Raw genomic sequence first — 26739 nt, 5'->3', positions numbered from 1 at the left:
TATGGTGTACACAGGTTGATACATGTCACATCCAATTGTATGTCACAATGAAATCAAACATACTCCGAATATAGGTTGTTTATTCAAAAATAAATGAGTGTTCTTTGGTTAAAAATTTGTCATACAAACAATAAGTACATATTCTAAAACCGGATCATATTGAATGCATTGTATTGTTTTTATTTATAATTGCAAATAATAAAAAAGCCATTTTGTGGAGCACTCTGACCAGATACATCACCATTTTGTATACACTCAGACCTCAATTGATATAGTTAAATAATATGATTAGAATGCACAAAGGTAGTATAGTGGTTGTATCATATGTTTATAGGGTACAATGTAATAAAAAAATATTATTTATTAAAAGCACTCAGAACTCACAAGTGACATTTGTACAATCATGAGTCATCAATTTGTAACAATCAACCATTTTTATCTACGATGAGGCCATGCTCTTCCATCTTTCTTCATTTGATGACTTATATATGATGTAATCAGATCATCCATTCTGTAACCCTGCAATACAAAATGATTGGAAGGTATATTACAATTGCCGACCGCCAATTAAAACCAAGTGTATGTTACAATTAAAGATCCAAGTTCAGGGAATCAAATATAAACTTGTCAAAACGTCTGACAGCAGAATTCTTTTGCTGAACCTTTTCACCTCTGATTTCCTCTTTTCATCACAAAATATTCTCATTTATAGTCCGCACTTTCCTTCAGAAGATTGGGACAAAAATAGCAAAATTTGTTGAGTAAAAAATGAAAACTGGCTCAAATTTTGTCTGTTGGCTTCAAAATTAGGGTTCATTTCCAGAAATATTGAAGAACATGGAAAAAAAAGTGCAGAAAAATTTGGGCGAGAAAGTGAAAAGGTTAATTTTTTGTTTTGAACCAAACTGATAACACTACATTATAGAGCTTACATACAAGAAAATGCACACATGATTTTACACATTATTTTTTCGAGAAACTTACCAGTGGCGTACTGCAAGACATTTTCATCCCTTTCACAAGATTTCCAAACGTAATGTGAAAGAAATTATGACCACTACTCCAAGTTGATATTCGGGAGAAGGGATAACTGGACAGCATTGCTTTGGTCTTGATATTGTAAAGAATAACTCCACGTTTGTTGATGGCTACTAGCAACACTTCCGGCAGCTGTGACTGTGAAGTTTGCTGAAGGGGAATAAAGAGTAAAATGAGATATTAAATGAACACAAATAATTATTTAACCAATATGTCAATAAATTGCGTTATTTGGTTCATAATGTGTATTGAGAGAACCATCTACCTTGTTCGTACTGTAAAACGGGGAAACAACGAGTACTATGCATTTACAGTAATCATAATGGTTGTCGCAAGGTATGTCATGTATTTTATGTTGTACCCCGGTAATTCAATTTTGTTTTGGCCAAGTTGCAGCTCTGAAACTGTATACCGTAACCCCCCACCCCACCCCCAGTAGTCAGGTACTGTACGCATCACAAATCCAAGACTGTAAATTACTACATAGAGTGTTGTTCTCCCCTGTATTAACAAATTGGAGGATACAGTGAATGAAACTATAGGAACCTTTTCAAAGAAAGACTGGAACACTAGCTTGAATCTGTAACCCCCAAGTAAAGGATAACAAAATTTGGTAAACCCTATTTTAGACTATAAAATCAATACTGGCATGATGATTTAACCATACACTTGCCTTCCTACATATTTGTATCATTTTCTGCATTTACCCGGTATTGCTATTAACTATCTAACTTCACTAGTTCTGTCAAGTTGTGATTTTAAAAACAAACTAAATAACATTTCGACCACAAAGAAAATCAGAAATTGCTCAATATTCAAATATTTACTTTGACTTCGAAGAAGACTGATCCATAAGTTGGCCATTTATAAATAATTTTCATGAAAGCAACCTTGGCTTGTACTCGCGTCATTGTCTTCTGACCATCGTAAGCAGACTCAATATCCTGTAAAATATTTGGTCAATCGAAGGAAATATGCCTCGTAATATAGTTATGACAATTAATAGTGCAAACAGAAAATCGATTTCAATTCAGCAGTGAGTGGTCAAAAAATTGTCATGGTTATATACCGTGACTTGGTTATGGCACTGTATACATGATCGAAGCATAGAGCTGTATATACACATATATTAGAGGGTAGCACCTGCGCACATGCGGGAATTGAGTCCCAAGCGACGATAACAACACATGCTAATAACGCAAAGGCTCATGGGTAGAAGCTTGTTTGTAAACAATGACAGCTATGGCCATCCGACGCATGCGCAGGTGACAGCTCCAACCTTTTAAATGACTGATTGACAGGGACTGTGGATGAATACAGTAAAATGTTTGGTTTAGCATTAGCTATAATTACCTTTCTCCAGCATTCTGCATTCTGTTGTGCAATGATATCTTGTGGTATGTATTCATTCACATTGTTACTATGAACAAATAAAACGGTGGGACATTTTTTGAAAATGTACATCAAGGTGTCAATTATTTCCAATCATCAGCTGTCACTAAACACATGAAAAAGAATTTAAAATATATGCAAGTTTGAAATGAAAAAAACTTTATGTTCACATCATGGCGATAAGAAAATTTAGCAAGATGCAGACAAACAACAATCATGACAGACATGCAACTTTTCATCCAATCTGCATTACAAAAAAGATATTTTGAACTATTAGAATTATAAAACTGCGAAAGGCTGAAAGACAAGACATTTAAAATGTAATTGAAAAAATACTTACTGCAAACTTTGAAATGCTGCTTTATTATCACCATATCTAACTCTGTACTGTAAAGCTGCCAAATCACTTGCTTCTTTCTTTGTGCATTTATGGTAGCCTTTAAGTAATTTGGGTAGTTCCTGATGGAAAGTTAAAAACCATTGGCAAAATTGAAGAAATCATGAATTAATAAATAAGAGTATCCCATATTTCAAAAAACTGATGCAGATTTATTGATAAAAATTCTAGCAATATTATTGGTATATTTTAGAAATTTACTGTGGTGATAATTTGACATTTTACACAGTGAAGCCATACCATATAATTGATAGAGATTGATTGATTGAAACTCATGGACATTAATTGATAATTGAGACAAACGTTAAGTAATGTCCAGGAGTAGCAATCAATATATCTCTATTGATTGGATGTAAGGTAATTAAGGTTCAACATAGTCAAATACATTTATGCGATGTCACATAGAATTTAGACCCATACAATCTGTATAAATACTGCCAATACAATCGTCGTTGATTCTGCGTCAGAATTTAACCCATACTATCTGCGTAAATACTGCCAACACAATTTTGGTTAATTCAGTGCCAGTTTGATGACATTTAAAGTGATTGGATACTATGATGACACAGGTAACTAATAAAAAAAAATATAATTTATGCCAACTTTTATTTTGGCCTTGGGTATGTGATGTATCGCCTCAGATTCTAATTGTGGTGCAAACCCTGTAGCTACTTACCTGATGATAATGAAAGATGTAGTCCGCATTTACATCTTTACCAGGGACAACATTCAGCCACAACTTTCTCATAAAATAGATCTGATAACTGCCAAATTTGCCTATTAAACAGAAACAAAGTATTTGTACTTATCTTATAATGGTGTTTTAAATGTACTTTCATCTTTTTTAAATAAAAAATATATACAAAATCAAAATGAAAGAATTTGAAAATAATATATAATCTACAATTCAACGACCTAAACATTATTCCATGAGTGAATGCAGAATATTTTCATCAGTGTGTCGCCAAATTGGATTGGATTTACAGTTTATTTCACAAACCTGCATCTTTGGGATTCATGGCTCTGTTCCAATCCATAGCGGTCCGTATAAAGTCGAAAAAGAACTCATTGTCGGGACAACTGAGCACTGCGAGAAAAAGTAGATCACTCGAATCAATCAGGGAATAAAGTGAATAGAAAATACTTTTTAAACTTTTATCAGTTTTTATAATAATTTTTATAAACATCTTCTCATCACTCAAATCAATGCATATAAAATAAGTATTCCAACTATCTGGGACCAAGAATTCATGAAAAATTACAAAGATTAAGAGAAAGATTTGCAAACCAGTGAGTTAATTTGCCATCAAGCCAGCCAATTACTATCCAAGACTACAATACACAAAATTAAAGATCTGTTATGTTTTACCAATAATTCGCAAAAAATATAATTATACCTTTGTCAGAAAATTTTATAAATAGACTTAGTCCCTCTTTACAGACCAGTTTCAACTTGCCCACGATGTTCTGATGCATATCAATAACTTTTGTACAAGAACTGACAGTGAAAAACTGTAACATAAAACAAAATTTGAGTTTTGATCAATGATAGGTCAAAGGTGACCATGGAACACAATACTGACGATGTTCATCCGCAAAAGGCATTATTATGGGTCCAGTTGATTTTTAATCATTGTGCAAGTTTATTTATTTCATATAATTGTTTATTTCACACACAAAAAATAACACACTATAAACTGTGAAACCTAACCAATGAACTTCACTTTTAAAACTAACAGCATAAATTAACATAAATTAACATAAATTAACAGCATTACATAGTATCAGTACACCCACGTAGGCAAAGGCCTAATCACATTAACTAGAAGGTATCTTAATGTGTCCTTCCACATATGACATAACATAGTCCCAGATATTGACTACACAGATTAATCAGATAGGCAGGTTTGTTCATACCTCAATATGGCCATTTGGGAAGAGCACCTCGTGTAAAATTTCGTCTCTTTTATTTTGCACTGCTTCAATCTCATAGATATGTGGTGGCTGTTTGCGGTTTCCATTTTGTAATGTCATCTGCAATCGACGATAACTCTGTGAAGCGGCATCAATTTTATGTCTTGATTGTAGGAACTTTATAACTTCCGGCAGTAGTCCTTGGCTGCAGACAAAGAGCCCTGTCACTAACCACATTAGCTCCCAGCATCTTTCCTCATACGCTCTGTGAACAATATCACAATAAGGATAATTATAACACTGCTTTGTACACGTTATAACAGGGACATGTGACACATGATTTGAACATGTTAATCAAATGTGAATAAATTAAATACACATGAACACTTGTAAACACATTAAATGCAATGTGGACACTTTAAATAAAAATTAATATGTTCATATTCTGTGCCTATACTGTTCAAATTTGATTTAATATGTTAATATTTTTGCAAATTTTACTGAACTTTTACATCTTGCAAATTCTTGATTAAAGAGTTTTGGAAAAAAAATATGAAAAACATTAATCTGAATTATACTGTGATTTTTATTTACCTGTCCTGGTTATTGGTGAGTTGTTTGATAATTTGACAATAAGTTTCATCCCGCAGTGGTTCATATACAATAGCTGGTCTAAATATCTGATCTGTCACATCTGTACAGGCTTTAGTCTTTCTCACTTCATTCATATATTTTAATATCAGTGAAATTATAAGGAAATATTTACTTGCAAATGTGAGCATTGTGAGTTGAATTGAAAGTGAGATTGACAATTTTAACTGATGATAGTATATTTACCTTTCTATCTTAAGAAAATTAAAATTTCTAATAAGAATTTTTTATATGAATATTAATTAATTCCTTATGTGAATTATCATGCCATAGACCACAATGAAAGCGAATTTCCTCGATAAAAACCAGCTAAAAATATTGTCAATTTTTGAATACTTTAGACTTTAAAAAGTACCTTGTAAAACACTTCTATATATTTTGTTTTCACCATATATCACTGAGCAAACTTTGCGATATTTAGAGATATATAACAGAAAAAACATGCTATTTCACTTCATTTTGTACATCGTTTTTTTTATGAACTGAATACAGTGACCCCATATTTCTATTCCATTTTCTTCATCCTCATGAGATGAAATATCAATTATGTAAAAATGACAACATTTTTTGTTTATGTGTAGCATTCTACCTTAAAAAAATCATTTCTTAAATTTGTTGATAAGTCTGTGTTGATTCCATTGTATAATGTGTCCCACAACAAGAAAGGATATTGGTGAAACTAGTAACAGCCAGTTTTGCCAGGTCTTGATTGATCAGTGATTTCTTCAACAAGGGTTCTTTTAAATTCTCTTGGCTAAAACTCCATAAATTTTCTTCGTCCTGCTGTTTCCATAACTTGCCTTTCTTACCCAGGGGTCTGTAAATAACCAACCAATAGAAGATACATAAACTGCAAACATTGTCGTTCATTATCAAATACCATGAAATAGCATTATTTTGTGTGTTTTTGAGAAACATGTCCTGATATTTTTTGAAAATTGCTATTTTTAGAATTCCATACAACACAATGTTGAAGAAAAATATGCATTTTTGAAACTTTTTAAAACCCAGTACTCCATCATTAAAAATATATGATTGTTTCAGCCTATGTCACCAGGCTAGATTTTGAGATATTGCATAATATCTCTGCCATAGAAACCTATGGGGAAAGTGTTTAATATAATAGTATCAAAATGGCGACTTTCCACTAAAATACAACCATCAAGTTCTTGAAAAGATATGTTTGTGTTTCTGGTCATTATGCATGTCAGTTAAAAATGTATGTGTCACAGAATTTTTGGTTTTGGTTGAAAAAGGAAAAATAAAAGCACAGACTATTGAGACAATCATAAAATAAATATCTGCAAGTATAAATATAAGGATGACCAAATTTTTTTTCTGGGCCTTATGAAATGAATAGTTAATTTGTTGATAAAATTTGTAAAACATCATAACGAGAGATTAGTGGTAGATGTCAAGCTTACATGGTATCACATTAAAAAAATATTCTCATGACGAAAAGTGTAAAACATATATGCTCCAAGCTCACCTGAATTGCTTCCTGGCAAAGTCTTTCAATGTGTGCAGCTCTCCAAGCTGAACTGTGTCATAATACCACAATAATAAAAAAAAAATTAATAGATGTGAACATAAACATTATCTGTAATATCTTAAAAAATATTATTTTTCAATAATAATTAAAGCAGGAAATTTAAAGTTAGCAAATATCAAAAGTTATATTTTACATGGCTTTCTATCCATCGAGACTTCTTTCTGAGTTAAATCGATGTCTTCCCATTGGTCCATTTTCTTGCCACTATTCCAGTTAGCATCCTGGCTGTGTTCTTCGTCGCTATCAATACCAAGTTCATCCATTGTTGCCACATTCTTTTCTATTGTGGCCGCCATATCTTCATTAATAGTAGCAGCCATCATCGGCTGACCCTATTGTATTCACCTCAATGATGTCTGTTTGTCAAGGGCGGCTGCGAAAATAAGAGATCCCCAGTGTCTATAATCTTATTTCTGGTTGCTGATAGAAACATTTGAAAAGTGCATTCCACACAAATATACACAACAGAAAGTAAATTCCAAGGAGGGCATAAACAATGCTACTTTTGTTTTTCTCAAACCTTGCGTATTGCTCACATATATATTTTAAGATCTGATTCAGTAGTAACTTTTTACGCTTATGTTTCCAATGACATAAAAGTGAGTTAAGAGACAACTGAATGATCCTCGTATAAACGTGTTCATCCAAGCACAGTAGTATAACAATAGATAAGGTCAACGAGTTATATAAACACAATGTAGCTCCATGTTTCACCTCAGGTAGAGTACATTCCAACTAAATCACATTACAGGGTTCACAATAGGTTATATTCAAGTTGGTGCCTTTATAGGATCTGTGTTATTTCCATGTTACACTGGGAGGTATAACTGCTTGCAAGATATATACACAACTTCTAAGGGTAAAATACTATGCATTATCAACACCATAAGTTACAGCGTGCCGTAATTTTGCGGTATTTTACAGGGTATTTTCATCCTACCATATTAGGAAATAAGAATTCCAAATATGGAATGATGGAATGATCTAATAATAAAAACAAACATGGCTGCCACCAGGGTTTGACCAGACTCCACACAAAGAAGTTCGCTGATTTTGTTCTAAACGTTTTGATTTGCGTCATTCCCATGATGTATCATTGAGAGCAAAAGATGTATAATATAAGGTTATTACAAGGATACCGTAAAGTATGCACTTAGACAGTACGCCGATACTTCTGCAGTACTGTCTTCGTGCATACTTTATGGTATCCTCGAATAACCACATATTATCCATTTTTCAACAAGTGAGTCATCAAACTTGTGATGAATATAGAGAGCTTATTTTGAATACAATTTGCAGGAATTACACATTTGAACATAATTTTAATTTTCTTATTTTTTTACATGATACAATCACTTACATCATGTTTTGTTAAATTTGTAGTGGTACATGTACTCGACAGATGTGCATCACAATAAGATGCGTTTTTTTATGATCTAGTATACAATAAAATTATTACAGATTAATATTAGAGATGCATTTCTAAAAACAGTACACACAAAAGACTAAAAACCTTGCAGAACTGTCTCCTTTTAGTATCATGGCTTGAGGACATACCTGGTGATCTATGTGTTGTTATTTAATAGTTACTCTGGGCTAATTGCCAAGAATAGTTTACACAATAATCATCAACACTCTCCTTCCCTCTGGCTGACTGGAGATAAGCAACCACTGACAAACAGATGTTATTAGCATTAATATTTGTAATTCTTAACACATATCCTGATGCTGTTTTCCTCATTCACTTTGGCTATCAGTGGAAATTTTTAGCAGGTAATACGTCAGAGCAAAACCACCAGTGAACACATTTTCCTTATTTTGCTCAACTTCATTGTAAGTAATTGCAAATATTCTACAAATTCATGGCACAGTGTTAGAGAAGTTCAAGCATCTGAACAAAAACATAGTTAAACTAAACACGACTTGCCCTGTATATTTTGAGTGGATCTGCATATAGCTAAGGTATAACAGTGTCTGATACTTGGTTAAATACAACTAATAACGGATAAATAGAGCAATTTTGTAAAATGGTTGTAATAATTCCATTCAAGGGTTTTTCTAAAAAAAATGAACAAGAGGGAGCAAACACAGGTGATCGATCTCGAAACGCCATATTGGAAAGTTTCTGCACTGTTTTAACGATGTATCTATTGCCATTGAAATATTTTTGGAGTAATTTTAGTGTATTTGGTGTCCAGACACATTGTCAGCTGGTGTTGCTGGGAAGTTTTTACGGAGAAAAATAAATTTGAGAAAGATTTCATGTTGTACGGCAGCACGGAAGTACACGGCTCAAGAAATACATTTATGACTTGAAAGTGCAATTGGCAATTCGGTAAGAGGGCAGCTGAGAGTATCAGGGCGCCGCACCCCTGTTCCCCAGTTTAGAAAAAACCCTGCTAACAATATTGTCTGAACGTGATGCTGATGATGAGTGATAACAGAACTGCTGGTAATCTTACAACCACTTGATTCAATGAGTCTGGTAAAATAATTGTACGTATCTGGTGAGGGAAATGTTGTTCTAGGTTTATTTCTGACACAGAATATTTATCATTATCAAATACTTTTTGTGGTGAACGTAGAGCTTATATTATAGTTATGTTATTATAATCTGTAAATGAGAACTTGTTCTCAAGACAAATGAATTGATTGGAATATATCCCAAATACTTTTTAAAGTTAAAGAAACTACAAATTACACATATACAAGACACATCTAATATATCAATAAATATTTATAAAATGAATGACCCTTTAACCTAAGGTGTATTAAAACAGCCTAATGCTATAGGTATATTTATACAAATTGATAAAGGACTTGAAAGATCACATCCATATTTTGAGAAGACTGTTTGCTGTGATTTATTGCTGTGAATAGACAGTTCAGCATTTCAAAATAATTTGATCAATTTTCTGCAGTTCAATAAAGTTGAATATTCAGAATACTAGACTGTATGCAACATGTATATAATAACATTATATGATATGAATTTTATTCAGTACAATGGCCTCAGGCCTATGGTACAATAAATCAAATCAAAGAAAGCTTAGAAAGAACTCCCATGTGCTGAGAGTATTGGAGACACATTAAATATAATTCGAAATTACTTAGCTGAAAACTAATTATGCAAATCAGAAAATTAATATGACCAGATTTGAGTGTAAAACTAATGAGGTCTGCGCAATGTAACAGAAAATCTATGTCTCCAAGTTTAATTGAAATGTGATTAGAACCAAAAAATTATGAATTATTATGCTTATTAGGGAATTAATATGAACAGATTTTTACCCCAAACTAATTAGGTTTGTACATTGTCCTAGAGCATCTTTATACTAAGTTTCATTGAAATGGAATAATTAGTACCGTGAAAACTCCAAAATTTCGACCCCTCTAAAAATTCGGCCGCCTATTTATTTGCCGGTTTCTGTGTTTTATTTACCTACAAATTTTCGACTCCACTAAAAATTGCCGACTCATTCTTATTCGAAAATTGCGACCAGTTTTAGTTTTCCCCCAAACGAAAAAAAAACACGATGTGAGCGTTCAAACGGGACCTTCCTCGAAGGCATGAATCCGGGTTTCTGATTGACTGAGAGATTTTTATTTTATTGGTAACGAAAATATATTCTAAATAAACGAAGTTTGAAATAAAAACGAACACAAAAATCTCGGCATGCTGCGTTTCTGAATTGTTGATTATTACTGTACTCAGTAGTGATTATAATAATGTACACAAAATAAATTTGTTGAATGGTTATGAAATACAAATAAAAGTCAACTTAGTTTCATCGTAAGCGAATGATTCCGGTCTCGTATAAACGTTTGATGCTGTAGGATATCCGCCATGTTCTCTTAGGTCAAATAGGTCAAATCGCCAATTAACCAATCAAAAAGCTGGATGATGCCAACGTGTTCAAATTACCATAGCTTATTTAAATATGTTAATGTTATTGAACGCAATGCGGAAGAGATTGGTGTTGTAGTACGATATTTTGGCTTGGATTTTGATGCGAAAATGGCATGATTTTTTTTAAATAAAAAAATTAGTTGTTTTTAAAAAATAAACTGGTCATCTGAAGAATAATTTAACATTGTTCACAGTGATAACAGCTCATTCTCGAAAGGAAGCTTACCCGCTCACGCTAGTCACGATAAAAATCATACACGTGTACTCTTGAATAGACAAACGTCAATGACTACGGTAAAACTTAGACTCTATTTTAGCCGGCAGGATTGATTGAAATGTCCGAAAAATGACGCCAAAATACACCTTAAAAGTCCCATTTTATTTTCTTAAATCCCATTTTATTTTTTAATCCAAGGGCGAATTTACAGCAGAATTTGGTCCCTCAAATAAGGGACACGTGAGCTTTGATTCTAACCGGATACATTGCACTGGGTCGGGGAGATAGTTTGCTAAACTTCCATGCATCTTTTGTCCAATGGGTACCTGTACTTCGAACATTCGCAAGTTTTTCTAGGTAGTGCGAGACAGCTTTGTCTTTTGACCTATTAGTTTTGTGCTGACCTCTTCTCCGCGTCTTGATGTTTTGTTTTGCTTGTCATAATACTCACTGATTGATGACTTTGTTTAGATTTTGAGTTACAACTCGGCCACGACCTTTGCTTTTACCGTGAAACATGAGGAAGTTTACATCAATTGACGGACATTGCATTTTTTAAAAACTAATGAAGCACACTGTCTATCATCCCCATTTTTTCATTTGCTGATTTCTATTCTGAAAAATTCGACCGTCCGAAAATGCACCTTAATTTTGACTATAAAAACACGTCACATATCGAACACCAATTATTTAAAACCGGTCGAAATTTTGGAGTTTTTACGGTACTTTAGATATCAGTGTGAAAGCTTAAAATTGGTTAATTATGCAAATTAGGTAATTAATATGTACAGATTTTAACCCACAATTATTCAGGTCTGTCTATTGTCCTACAGCATCCATGTACATTCATTGATATGTGATGTATAGTACCTGAGATATCAGTGTGAAAGTTGGTTAATTATGCAAATTAGGTGATTAATATGCACAAATATTTACCGGAAACTAATTGGGTCTGCATAATTCTAGATTCATTGAAATGTGATGATTAGTACTTTAGATATCAGTAGAAAAGCTGAAAATTAATTATGCAAATTAGGTAATTAATATGCACAATTATTTACCCTAAAACTAATCAGGTCTTTGCATAGTCCTAAAGGATCTATGTACCAAGTTTCATTGAAATGCGATGATTAGTACTTGAGATACCTGTGGAAAAGCTGAAAATTAACTAATTATGCAAATTAGGTGATTAATATGCACAAATATTTATCGAAAACAATCAATCTCTGCATAGTCCTTGAGTATGTAAGTACCAAGTTTCATTGAAATGTAATGCTAACTACTTATATCAAATGCTGAAAATTAATTAATTATGCAAATTAGGTAATTAATATGTACTGATATTACCATAAAAACTATCAGGTCTGTGCAGTGTCGTATGACATCTATGTACCAAGTTTCATTGAAATGTGATGATTAGTACTTGAGATATCAGTGGAAAAACCAAAAATTGACTAATCATTATGCAAATTAGGTAATTAGTATCCACGGATTATTACCAAAAACTAATCAAAACCTAGCATTAGTTCAGAGCATCTATGTACCAAGTTTCATCAAAATCCAATGAGTGGTTGTTTAGATATCAGTGGAACAGTCATGGAACCACTAAAAAATAGCTAATTATCATGCAAATTAGGTAATTAATATGCACGGATTTTTACCAAAAATTAATCAAATCTGCGCATATGTTCAGAGCATCTATGTACCAAGTTTCATCAAAATCCAATGAGTGGTTCTTTAGATATCAGTGGAACAGTCATAGAACAGCTAAAAATTAACTAATTATCATGCAAATTAGGTAATTAACGAGCATGGATTTTTACCAAAACCTAATCAAATCTGCGCATTGGCCCAGAGCATCTATGCACCAAGTTTCATCAAAAACCGATGTATGGTTCTTGAGATAGCAGTGGAACAGTCGGACACACATACACACACACACACATACACACATACACACATACACACATACACACATACACACATACACACATACACACACACATACAGACACACTAACTGCAAAGACTCCCATTTTGTGCTTCGCACATGGGAGTCAAAAATAGAAAAATACATACAGAGGGATTCCTTTAAATAATTTTTAAATCTACTAGTCACAACTGGTTAAGTAGATTGACTCTGTGTTTAGAAGCGTAGAATACACATTTCAAAATCTGAAGTACAGATAAGTTGTCAAACTGCATTAAACAAAGAAATTTTTCGTAAGTCTGATTTGACAGATAAAATATAGGTAAATATTTTTTTCTAAGATTTACATAACGTGGACATACAAGGCAAAAATGGTATTCATCCTCAACCAACCCTAAATTACATAATTTACAGATTCTCATATTTCTCGGTATGTTTAGTTTACGATCAGATTCAACCCGAAGGTTGTGGGATGATGTCCAAAATCAATCTTAAAATCAATCTTAAAATCTCTGTATTTATCAAGTTTAGGATAATTGTTGAGATCTGTAAACCAAGTTTGTTTATACATATCATGAACTCTTTGGTGAATAGAGACAAAAATGAACAGTTATCTTCCACGCCTTGGTTTAACCAAACCGTGCGAAAATAGTAGTTCTTTGATTTGGAAAGCCCAACATTTACGGTTGTTTTCCGCTTCTTTATACTGGAAAAGGTAACATTGGTAAACATAACGCTGTGTTTGCATTTTTAAAATTTTCAACCAAAATTTAATAATACGTATGTAACGCAAATGGATTAGTGGTAGTCTACCTAATTCTCCATAAATTACAGGATTTGCTGTGGTTGTAAGCAAATTTGAAATAAATTTACAAAACTTGCGATGTGTTTCCTCAATATTTACCCCTTTGTCAAAATCCCAAACTTCACTGCCATGCATCAATATTGGTAAAATTTTACAGTCAAAAATCTTTAAATACATTTGTACATCAATATCACTGTATTTTGCTAGTATCTTATTTAAAGCAAATATTGCTTTACTCGCCTGCTCGGCAATCACTTTTTGGGATATAAACCAGTGACCATTATTCGAAAAAGTAATACCCAGATAACAAAAATGAGGCACAACCGGAAGTTGTTCACCATTGCAGTGCCATTTCTCAAATAACATTATAGCAATGTTGAAATGAACAAAAACCAACTGTGAGAAAAATATAAATAAATACAGTCAGATCCTGTAACATGTGTTTGACATTTTGACTTTATAATTTAAAAACTATTATATACTGTTCTAAAATAAGATGCAACTCAGATTGGTGAAATATGTGACACATGCTATTCTACTTATAAAAGGTCCTTATAAAAAAATTATAGTTGTGTTCACACACAGCTCCTTAGCACGGGCTAAGAGGTCAAATTCCTTAGCCTGTGCTAAGCGAACGTGCATGAACGCTTAGCACAGGCTAAGGAATACTAAGTACAGGTTAAATCTGATCCGAATTTTAGACGCGGTCTAGACCCTTAGCATGGGCTAACAAAGTGTGCGCGAATGCTTAGCCCAGGGCTAAGCGCCCTCTGCAGCGACCTTTGGGTGTGATCAAATATATCCAACTTTCTCATTCCCAAAATGGCAACCGAGCTCAGTGTACACGCTTCTACACTGATCGGGTCGCTGTAGTAGAGCGTACAGCAGCTCCAATCGTAGACAAAATAAATTTGGTTCGCTGTCTACGACATACATTAATAAAACTCTGTATTCTGTTATGCCATTGTATACTGTTTCTGTGCATCCAAATAAGTTGGGTCCATCTTTTCTCGCGTTCCTGTGCACGTCGCTTCAAAATTTGAACGAAACATGTCAGCAGCAGAAATAGAACCTCGCGTGTGTCATCCATTTTTCGTTCGTAAATAGCGGCTTGACAAAGATCACCGACTGATGGTGCCCCTTAACCCGTGCTAATGACTGGCCCTCCCTGTGTGTGGACGCAATTGAGTCTAGCCGAAATGCAAATATGCCAGATAAGCCTAAATCTTAGCCTGTACTTCGTGTAACATGAACACAACTTATACAAGAGAACTGGTGATGGCTATGAACCATAACTGCCTCAGCACAAAGGCTGTTGTGTAATACCAGGGAATGTAAAGGGAAATGTGTTGTAGTGTTACCTCTGTGTAATTTACAATATATCTGCATTAACCTTCACTATTAAGGACAATATGGAAGTAGAAGCAAGGCTACGCAAATTTTGCGAAATAGTAGTTAGTAAGAATTACCAAACATTGTGGGATATAAGAAAGTGGCCTATTAACCCATGAAACATACTCGCACATATTCGTACATATCATCCTGTCTTATTGTGTGGGGGTAAAGCTGTCATGTACACAATCATAATAACTGGAAATGGTTTCACAACAACAAAAAAGTGTTATTGCTGTAAATAATTATGAACAATAAAAACTTAAATTTAGAAAAACTACGAACAAAAAATAATGAAAGTCTGTGATTTTCTGTACAGTTTCCAGGAAATTATTAACCAAACCATAACATTTATAAGTGAGATTCACTTCGAGTATATCAGAAATACTCTTACAATTGCATACGAGTCGTCAAAACGTACAGTTTGGTGACATAATTCAAATTTTGTATAGTTCAATATGCATACAACCACCCATATACTAGTACATTTTGACAATAAACCCCTCTTTCACATTTGTGCAAATACAAACAAGACATTAAACCTTCCTGACAGTAACATGTAAGCGTTATAAAACCCGAATGAAAAGTCTTGAGTCACGGCGAATACTTCTATCGAGTCGCCCATTTAAAAATCTCTTCAACTATCCAAGGCCAATCATTAATGTGCGGGGTCATTAATTAAATAATATTAATTTATTTATTAACACTAACGCATTCCCGGGAGGGATCGGCAATGGCTACAAATGTTTAAGAAAGAATAAAAGGTTAAAAAAATTAAATACATAAAATAAATAAAAATAAAAACATACAAAAAACTAAGCTAATACATTACTGTAACAGAGAAAGAAAATATTAAGACTAAATTATTATACAATGATAGAAAAAATGCAAAACTTAACTGGGAAAGAAAACTGTTGTCTTATTTCAAAACACTTCGTTAGGCACCTTGCTACAGGGAGTGTTAGACCACTGTTGTTTAGCAAGGCTATGAATTGTGTCTTTGATGACAAATTTTGGTTTTTGCCATTTCAAATAAGACATTTCTATCGGGGGTATAACTTTTGCATGACATCATTAGGTGATACTCATCTTCTACTTGATTCTGATCACAAAGATTACATAATCTATTAGCAAGGGGTATTCCGTTGTGTCTGTCAGTCTCAGTTTTCAAGTTATGGTCACTGAGGCGGAGTTATTTAAATTTTCGCGCATCTCAATATTTTGCAGGGTAACAAGGTAGGTTTCAAAAGCAAAATTGTTTTTTAAAATTCTTTGTATGTTTCATTTTGTTTTGATTGATTGTCGTTTTGTAATTCACTTTTCCAAGTTGATATAAATGATGTTTGTATATTTTTATTAATTTGTCCTATTTGCCTTGCTGTTAGAATTTCATTGTTGTCAACCAGGTTAGACTGGTTGATGTTATTCATAAGGGAGTCTACCATTTACTATTAATTTCTTAATATTAATAATTTACTATTAAACTCGAAAACATCGTAATGTTATTACTTCTACACCAGGTAACACCAATTAAAACCAACATCGATTTAGAATTACTGTGGCCAATGACATTGAAATTTGCTCTTCCATAAAGCAGCAGTTTCCCTCTTCTAATAATCAAAACTACCATTGATACCCTGGAGAAGTATGTCCATTGTTTCACAACAACGACTGTCCCAAGAGATTTTCGTCTTCTCAATTTCTCAAGATATAGTCGAGTAGGAAATATGGGTCCCCATGCACCCGAATGATATATTTTTTTAACTTATATTTTTGGAATCGTCAGGTTGTCTAGTATACGAATTTTTACGTTCCCATTGCAAAATTTTGTCCCATGACGTCACTAGGCGGCCATTTTGGAAGCCATCTTGGATTTGTTTTACAGAAATCAATGATCGGTAGAACTTTTGAACCAAACATCCCAGAGAGACAAACAAATGCATTTATCCATATAATTTGGACATGGGGACAAGGAGAATATTATTTTTAATATTGAAGCAGTATAAATGCCCAAAAGCCAAGATATCTTTTTTGGTCAATTAGCATAAGTAGTAAAAATAAGTACACAATATTATGCATACAAAACAATATTTATTCACCAGTATATCTGTAAACTAAAGTTAGTGAAAAGTACAAAAGCGTAGTTCAGTTGACATAAAAGTTGACAGAAAAATGATATATTTTTTTTCGCTACAGGTTTTGGTAATGTCATCATTTAGTCGTCATCACTTAAAAAATCTTCATAATCAATCTCTTGCTCCTCTTCTTCTTCTTCCTGATCGTCATCTACAGTTTTCACCAGCAAGTCAATTAGAGAAGAAGGGAGGATCGGACCACATGACCACAATGGCTCCAAGATATCTTTCTCATTCTTCGCCCAGCCCTGTCCTGGATCATATGGTTTGGGGGACCAGTAGAAAGACTTGTCAGCTCACTTGAAGATGGCAAGCCGATAATTTACACATGCAACATGTGGAACAAGATCGTCCCTACTGGAAAGATCCACTTTTGATTTATTTGTCAGCTTTTCATCCTCCCCTAGCAGAGAGAGCCAAGTTGTTAGTTTTCACAGAATACTGCAGCATTAGAATAAGACGTGCATGGTCTATCACACTAAGCCAAAAGATTGCTGTCTTGCCAAGGTGGCCTGTACGTACTTTGTCTTCATAGGCAACATACTTCTCAAGGACGGTGAGAGTAGAGGGGTCCTGCAAAGCAAGGTTGAGGGTCTCACGACTACATGACTGGACAAGATTGAGTAGAACTGCAGGATTGGTTATCTCAATTTCTTCTTCTTCAATGAATTGCTCAATCAACAATCGTTCCATGACTTCACTGACAGTTTTCAGACAAAAGAGAGCTTAAGCGTATGCCTTCCCTTTCAACACACTAACCAGGCAGCCACTTGTGATGAGTTCAGCTCCAATTAGTATTTCAAAGTATCCTGAGCGTCTACACTTGCGACCAGTTACCATGCCCATGTAATTCATCCCAGTGTGGAACGGCCCTATTGTGACAATGTGTATCTTGTATTTATCTGGAAACTTCCAAATTAGTGGTAGTGCCTTCATGCAACCTCTAAGGTCGAATGTGTTGAGGACATACTCCTGCCCCACCTCCATGGTAGCCTCCTCAGACCTCTTTAGCAGCTCCTTAATGACAGAGTACTCGGTGAAGGGTTGATTAATTGGGGTGAAGTAATCGATGGTTGACTTTTTGGAAGGCTTGACCCAGTTGCTGATATAAAACCACCAAATTCTGGAATGAGTTGTTTTTCTCCACTGCTTCCAACAACCCATGCAAATAACCAGGTTCGATACTCTTGAATACACTTCAAGTACACTTCTTTATTTACCATGGGTTGAGTAAACACAGCTCCATCAGGAAATTTTGGTCTCACTCGACTATAGATGTGGATTGGTATCAGTGTTTCAGGAGTGTCAACCTTCTATGAGCGTATCTTGCTTCATTGAAGTAGAGGAAGTATTCGATCTTGGCTGGTTACATCTAATCCTGGTTTCACCTCCTGTATCATGATTCCACCAGCACTGTTTACGACATTAGGGCCATGCATGTTTGTTGTTATTTTGTTCATGTTGTTCCACTCAAGATGAAACATATCACTCCCTTCACCAGTGATTATTTTTGGAGTGAGCGAACTGGAAACCTCATCAATAGCATGAGTTAGTGCAGTCTCAAGTTCCAAGCTGAAGTCATATGTCTCACAGTGACCTAGTCTGTTGAGAATAGTAGTGAGCTGTCTACTGCGGTACATGTGTCGTATGAAGAAGGAAGTGTTTTGATAATTCCACTCTCCTTTTGTTACAGCTCGACAGATATCCTGCAAAAAAAAATAAGAGAAACTGGAATGACACAAAACTATTATAAAATTATGGAGAACATTATTACTAAGACGTGTCAGATTTAATATTACATACCTGGCCAATTGAAAGCACTATACGTCTAGTCTTCTCACATATACCCATGTCAGCATCACCAGAGATATTAAGAAACTTGACTAACTCAGCGGGAAGAAGTGCGTCTGGTTAGTGCAACTCAAGATCATCTGCTGTAGGAGGCCAAGGAAGTGGTTGTGACTGATTGAATGCTTGATTGATTTTAGTACAAAGAAGCCCGGCCACTACATGGTACTTGTCTTTTGATCCAAGCTTATATGCATATGTCACTGCATCTGCAACAGACATGTTGGTACTGTACACCAGGTTATAGGTGATATAGCCTTTGTCACCTGGATTGACCTTTGCAAAGGCGATTGATGTATGAATGTCATGGTTCTCAAGACAAGCCTTTAGCTTCTCACTACTATAAGCTGGATTAGCAAACCCATGTTTTTCAAACTCTTGTATGTAAAGAAGACACAGTGATGTTAGCTGCACAAGTACAGTATTGAAAGCCTTAAGATGAGCATCAGCGATGAGACCTTGCTCTGCGTTGTACACATAGCTAGAGGATTGGGATTTATCACGCATGTGATTAACAAACTGCAAATTGAAGACTTGCAACATGACTGGTGGAAATTTGCCTCTCGTGTAAACAGGTCTTCGTCTTGTACCATCCGATGGAGATGGATATTCCCCACTTCTAGTGCTCTAGACTCTATCTGTTTCCAGGTTGGTTCAAAGAGGGTTCCACTCTTGTCCTTAAATACAGGGAATTTACTACACCGCTCAGTTTTTCCTGATACTTTAACTTCCTGCTTTCCACAAAAGATACATTCTGGAGGGAACATGTACATGACAGAAGATGGTTTTCGGGGAGAACGTGATGGCATATTAGAACTCTTCAGACGATCTTTGTTTTTAGTGAAGTTTTGGTAGCCGCCTCTGTGATGTTACTGCATATATCATCCATTCTATTTCTTGAATCTCTGGGTTCACAAAGTCGTTTGTCACGAATATCATGCAGCTGAGCTAGCTTGTCTGTTGCAGATCCTTTAATTTTACTAAATGGTGTGAAATATCCATGATGAAATGCAAAATGCATCTTACATGAGGACGCTTGTGTACATCTTTAAACACACTACCATTATCTCTCTTACGCTTACTTGATTTAGGCATGTTTGTCTACCACTACACTATTGTTCTATACTAGCTAAGATTGTTTAGTTCACAAGCACCACCACCGATTACTATATGTTTTACACCACACCAAACTCTGAAGACAGAAAAAAATATTGCTTTGAAATACCATGCAATTTGGTATAAATGTTACTAATTTGGTAATACAGTCCAATCTATTACCTGATTTTATCACAACCAGCACCAGACTTGTTGTGTGCCTGTGGATTAATAGGTAGTGTGAATCCTAAAAAAATATCCTCTGTATTACAGAAACAAATTGGATATACACATGGTTACTGCAATAGAGGTGACTATTCAGTTTTGTTGACCCAATGAAAGAGGCTATGATCGCCTTGGTTGACAATGCAAAATTATACCACTTTAAATAAATGGAAAGGTTTATTACGCCAAAATTGGAAAACTAATGTACTAAGAACACAAACATGCCTTATTTCAACAAAAACTCACTGAACTTTGGACGCACAAAATCGTCATTTCACAGCCTGGGTGTGCGATAATTCATGTGTGCATCGATGCCTGCGCGATAATACTTGTGTACATCGATGCATGCACATACGTGCACTCTACACGTGGATCGCATTAGATTGCGTGACAGTGAAATGTGTGAATCAGATATGCATATATTTAAATGACATGTTTATCATTGTTACTGGTCAGGTTGAATATATGCGGACATTTTATTGAAAATTATACACAGTTTGAAATAGTTATTGCAGGTTTAAATGATTTTATTTATTTTTTAAATCATACAAATAACATTCTCATTGAATTCCCCATGTCCAAATTAAATGGAAAAATGTATTTGTTTGTTTCTGTAGGATGACTAGTTCAATAGTTGTACCGATTATTGTTTTCTGTAAAAATCCAAGATGGCCGTCAAAATGGCCACCTAGTGACGTCATGGGACAAAATTTGGCAATGGGAACATCAAAATTCCTGTACTAGACATCCTGAGGATTCAAAAAATATAAGTTAAAAAAATATATCATTGGGGTGCATGGGGACCCCTATTTCCTACTAGACTAATAAACGTCCCAGGGTTATTTTGTTTACTAGAAGGAAATGTTCTTTGACAGCATTTCGTGTATTAATTTTCATTGCACAAAAAAGCAGCAAATACTGTTACTGAAACACAGAATTGGCATACATTTTTTCCCCGGCTATTCAAGCAAACTGAAAAACAAGACTTTTCCGCATCCATAGTTGTTGACACTTTGCAGCCGCAATGATGGTTGCATTGTGACGTATTTTGGCCCCCGGAATCTGACCTTGCATTCTGGCTACATTTACCTCCTTTTCATACCAGTTCAATTTCTTTTATTTCATCCAGATTCCATGAAATTTAATATTTAAAACCAACCTTTATTTCACTTTTCTAAAATTATTTTATTGATCAAAAGACCTTTCACTCCTATCATGCAATCTCCCACAGTACTTCCGCAGACACAGCGGCGATCGCCAACATAACTACAAATAACCTTGCTTTCAGGAGCTGAGGAATAAAGACGAGGTTGTTTATTTAATCAGTGCTGAACTAGAGGCTGAAATTATAATTAAGTTCGTTGTCATATAATTTGTTTATTTCAATTTCTTCTGAAGTCAAATAGAATGCACTGGTGAAACACGATAATAAGCGTGAGTGAAAGGATGTTTTCGGGGGTATACAATGTAGTTTACATTGTGTATGGAGTGGTAGGGTCGGGTGTCATATAATTTGTTCATTTCCAACTCTTATGAAGTCACATAGAATTTCACTTAATTTATTTTCGCTGAAACGTTTTCAAGCATTACATGTGAATCCGATTTTTCCCTGTGCTGTGTCTCAATAGAGTATGAGGTAAATGGCATTTTCACTGGAATTTATTTCAGGAGAAAAATGTTTTCAGTAAAAATGAAGTATACCACATTATTACATATGTACTGCAGTTTATTTTGATTTGTCTATGAAATCGGTATTTCCACACCCCATATGTAGTCCTTTCAAGAGTAGCGTTTTCAAAACATCGCAGAAATAAACAATGTTTAGAAGTGCGATATTTTACCCTTGGGGTACATGAATATACTTGCCGAGTGAAATAAAATTTGAACAACAGTAATGGTACTTCTAGGCAGTCACTTATTTTGACTAAAACTAATTTGCATATCACCCATGCAATAATGTTTTCGGTATTTTCACAGTCAATATGCTAATGAACATGGTATTGGCGATCCGCTCCACTAAGATTGCCCCTCAAATCATTTGTGTGTGTGATTTCCAGTGTTTTCACGCATTAGCTCTGTGATTTTTTGGCTTGGCCAATTTCACTCAAACATGGCAGGTAGGTCACACCTTCACCCTAGTCATTAGGAAAAAAATGTTGGTCCACCGTTGCCATAGCAACAGTAAAAAAACTGATTTTTTGATAGCTTCAAGCTAAATGTATCTCCTACAAATTTAGGATACAACACCTCAGACATAGCTCATTGTACTCGGCTTGAGTCTGGGCACAAAGTTACTATTTGAATTTTCGATATCTTTTTTCATCATTGAGAAAGTTGACCCCAAATTTAGAGTAACTTCTCACCAGGTATGGCTTTTTAACTAACTCTTCTGTGATTTTTTTTTTTGGCTTGGTTGATTTTGTTCATACTTGACAGGTAGGTCGTACCATCACTAATTGGAAAAACAATCCTGACCCACCACTACCATGGCAACAGCCAAAATCTGTTTTTTGAATACTTTCGCCCCGAATTTATTACCTCCTACCAGTCTTGTAATAACAGTGTTCAAATGATCATGCCTTTTATTTTAGCTACGTTGCGCACTGGTAAGATATCGTTCAGCAACATTTTTGGCATATTAGCTGTACACCACATGGAATACTACGATTGAGAGAACTTGATGTATGTTGACTGAGCTTTATCATAGACCATCAACATCAACATCAAAGTACCAGGAGGTTTCTGCTGGCGACGTTACCCAGTTCCAAATAAAGATTACCAACGCCAAATGAGCGACATTTTTACCGGAAATCAAGATTCATTTAATCCACAAGCAACATCACAAGCGAAGTTGTAGAGTGCAGCTCATCAACGACCGCTGTAGACGAAAGTCACTCCGTCAGTGGAGTACCGCAGTTGTGACGGCATGTTTGCCAATGCACAATTCTGTGGAGGAAAATTTTTAACTTAATTTAAACTACATATGACTGATTCGAAACATTCCATCGAGATCGGACGGTGCCCTATCGCGCCAAACCTTCACCATTGTATTCAAACGAACCACGTAGTGTGCTGTTACATTATCCTTCGAACCCGGAATTCAACTATTAGGGGCGTTTCAATAAAAAAAAACATCGCAAATCATGCAAATTTAGCATTTTTAAACCAGTATACTAAAAAAGAAATGCTCAGCGATGCAAAAGAAGGATAGATGTTACTTTTCAGTATACACATCTGTTTATATAATCCCTCACATATTCTACTCCCAATTATTCCTGCGTAAAATGGAATAGCCTCTTTCCATGTTGACATTCTGAGTAAAATCACGTGATAGGCTGTTACAATTGGCTGTTACATACTCTTTCGCCGGTCTGATAAATGTGTTTAATTAGCTCTCATTCAAGCGACAATGCATATTTCCCAGTGGGAGTGAACCTAGTTCGAATCTGCCATTAAAAAATAGGGGTGTTTTCAGCAAAAAACGAATAACCCTTGAGTGCACACAATACACTGAATTTCAGAACAAATCTTGTATTAGTTACAGCAGCAGAATACCATAGAAATATCAGACGAAACATGAAAACACTAAATATTGTACTTTGGCCTGAGCCCTCTCTATTGCAATTCCAGGAATTAACCCCATATGTGCATCCATTTCCACCTTGGTATCACCCAACCCTGAAAACAAATTCTCAATACCACGCTGAAGCGTTTGGTAATAAGCCATTCAGTGTCAGAAACATTCATTGCATTGAGGTCAAAGGTTGAAAGGTGTACATTTCACAATGCCGTATTTTGTAGCTTGAAAGCAAACAACCATTCAGTTTTACCTTCTCTTTACCTCAGTACGCCAAGGTATTTTGTTTGTCAAGTGTTATTGTGGTCATTACATTTATTCACTGAAACATCAAACATTACAATAAAGTGATCAGTACTTGGCAACTGTCTAATAATTGCATCTGTAACAATTTATTATTTGTTGCCAGTCTTTTACAATTGTAATGACAGTATAAATTTGTCTTTAACTGCAGGCTACAGCACAATCTAAACAAACAATTGTTTGACTGTATAAAGCTTTAGAAAATAGGTAGTGGGGCTACTGGTTTTTAAATTGCAAAGTCACGCATGTGATCTGATGTCTTGTTTTATTCACTATCTCTAAGTAGACTCCTTTTGGATTGAAGTCTACTACTGCCAATCTTATAGTAGTTATAAATGCCAGACTTTATAGGATTTTATTAATAATATATAACAGTGGGGTAGTGATAAACTACTGAAGATATTAAGGAACTCTAAGGAAAATATTAATTATGGAATAAAGTACAGCACGCTTCTCATCATTGCATTATGGTAACACGAAAGGACGGCGAAGTGCGGAATAAAGCATCTGTTATTTTGATTGAACATCCCAGTTGAGTCCCGTTGTCAAACAATAATAGGCAGTGTGGAGCCAATTTATTGTAAAATACTCTATTTTAGCTGGAATTAATTTTCGCTGAAAGACTTTTTGGGTGTTTTGTATGGAATTTATTTTCACTGATTTTTGATGAGTTCAATGTAAAATATAGGAAAAATCGTATATTCGCTGGATTTTATTTTCACTGAATCATCCCTTCAGCGAAAACAGCGAAAATTAATTACAAGCGAAAATAAAGTATTTTACAGTACTTCAAATACACAGGTAATTATAATTTTCAATATGTATCTTGAGAATGAATAAACTGGATGACGCTTGTTGTTGTATGTTGTTTAAATGATTTATAAAAATGTTGGAATGGCCAAGTTAATAAGTCTGATAACAGGTCAGCACATGGTATCGATCAACCAATGAGAACATAACATTTCAATAACATTGGCGGCGGCATCGGGGCATAGGGATGTTCACAACCTCAAAAAAATGTTGGGGGCGTCGCCCCCCCCCAAATCAAACTGAAAGCCTTTATGTATTTGTGTTGATGCGACACAGTTGGAGAGAAATGCCTGTCTTGCCCCTCAAAATGCAGGAAATAGCATTTCAGAGGGTCTAGATTTCAAAATTTTCGGTGGGAGGGATGGTGAGCAGATCTCGCCCCCCATACAAAATTGTTTGCCGTCACATTTGAATAATGGGCACTGCACAGCAATATACCAAATAATATATTATAAATAAGTTTGCTATGCATAAAACTATTTCTGTGTCATTGGAAAGAGAATGGAGAATATTTCCATTATTTGTAGGATACAATTTAAAAAAACTAAAATGTATCATTAACTTTTCCATTAATTAAATCAATTATAAAAACATGACAAGTATTTTCACAGTATTAGCTGATTCTAATAACGTCAAATTGATTTCAATTACACATATCTTGTTTTTTGATAAGATTTAAATATGAATTTAAATGTGTAAGTGACATAAGCATTATTGGCATCAATGCAACACCGAGACCAGGTAGAGGCTGAAACGATCGTCAGCTAAAAGTTTCATGGAGTGGGACTGTCCCCGGACACGTACTATGTTACCATGCCGTGGAAGGTAATTTTACAAAACTTACCTGCAATACAAGATTGTTAGACACGATACGTAGATGCCAGTGTCAAAAAACAAGACATGAAAAAAGTTTGGTGTTTTGTTGTCACTGTTTTCGGTCGTCACAGAATCAAGGCCACCAAAAACAACAACAGAAATGTTGAGGTCAGCTGCACATGCAAATTTCGCGCATAAATTCTTCGACCTCGATTTGGATATAACAACGCCCTCTAAAACGTCCAGAACGGCCGTCCGGTTTACGGCCGTCGGGCCACAGCACTAATTGTTCCAAATTTTAATAGCCAACATTCAGAATGACTGCTCAGTGTAATTATTGTTGGCAAAGTCAGTTACAAATAACAGTGGTATTGATTTTTTTCCTCTTTAAAATGCAAGCATAGAAGTGTCTGTAATATGGCTGTATAAAGCACAGTCCCTCTATAGAGACAATAATTGTATAAAGACAATGTCTAGATGTTCATTTTTGTTTAGGAGATACAAGCGATGTTTAGTCGTTCTTGAATATTAGTGTTCTTGAGTTCGTGAATAAGCAATCATAAATAGTTCATGTGTGTGGGTTATGTTATAAAAGACAATATACTACTATAGCACTATTACCATCTTCCCATCCCCCGTTTTTTGCCTGGGCCTATTAGCAACAAAGTCAAGGGCCGTTTTTGGTCCCAGTCCGTGCCTGGTTACAGTGCAGTAACTGTTTTTCCTCCTATAA

At 34.9% G+C, this 26739-nt stretch overlaps 1 protein-coding gene across 1 annotated transcript; it reads right to left on the bottom strand.

Moving 5' to 3' along the window:
• Window positions 1-63: 63 nt before the first annotated feature.
• On the bottom strand, window positions 64-26197 carry LOC102802745 (myosin-VIIa-like). Its single transcript, XM_006817893.3, has 14 exons — window positions 26035-26197; window positions 7078-7317; window positions 6882-6933; window positions 6064-6209; window positions 5336-5483; window positions 4745-5006; window positions 4225-4339; window positions 3828-3914; window positions 3504-3604; window positions 2771-2889; window positions 2392-2458; window positions 1866-1982; window positions 985-1188; window positions 64-519 (listed from the first exon to the last, which is right to left on the bottom strand). Exons 2-14 carry the CDS (start codon window positions 7265-7267, stop codon window positions 436-438), a joined length of 1692 nt encoding a protein of 563 aa, XP_006817956.2. The 5' UTR covers window positions 7268-7317; window positions 26035-26197; the 3' UTR covers window positions 64-435.
• Between the last annotated feature and the right edge of the window lie 542 nt (window positions 26198-26739).

Source organism: Saccoglossus kowalevskii, chromosome 1, assembly GCF_978046115.1.
Source record: "Saccoglossus kowalevskii chromosome 1, keSacKowa6.1, whole genome shotgun sequence".
In the NCBI taxonomy this organism is placed as follows: Eukaryota; Metazoa; Hemichordata; class Enteropneusta; family Harrimaniidae; genus Saccoglossus; species Saccoglossus kowalevskii.
Note: the sequence above shows the minus strand (reverse complement) of the source record. Positions and strands in the feature narration are given on the sequence as shown.

Coding starts and splice junctions, on each gene's coding strand:
- LOC102802745 (XM_006817893.3), bottom strand. CDS start 7,267: ATGATGGCTGCTACTATTAATGAAGATATGGCGGCCACAATAGAAAAG. Junction 6,934..7,077: donor CTCGATGGATAGAAAGCCAT/GTAAAATATAAC, acceptor ATTATGACACAG/TTCAGCTTGGAGAGCTGCAC. Junction 4,340..4,744: donor TCCCAAATGGCCATATTGAG/GTATGAACAAAC, acceptor TTTATGTTACAG/TTTTTCACTGTCAGTTCTTG.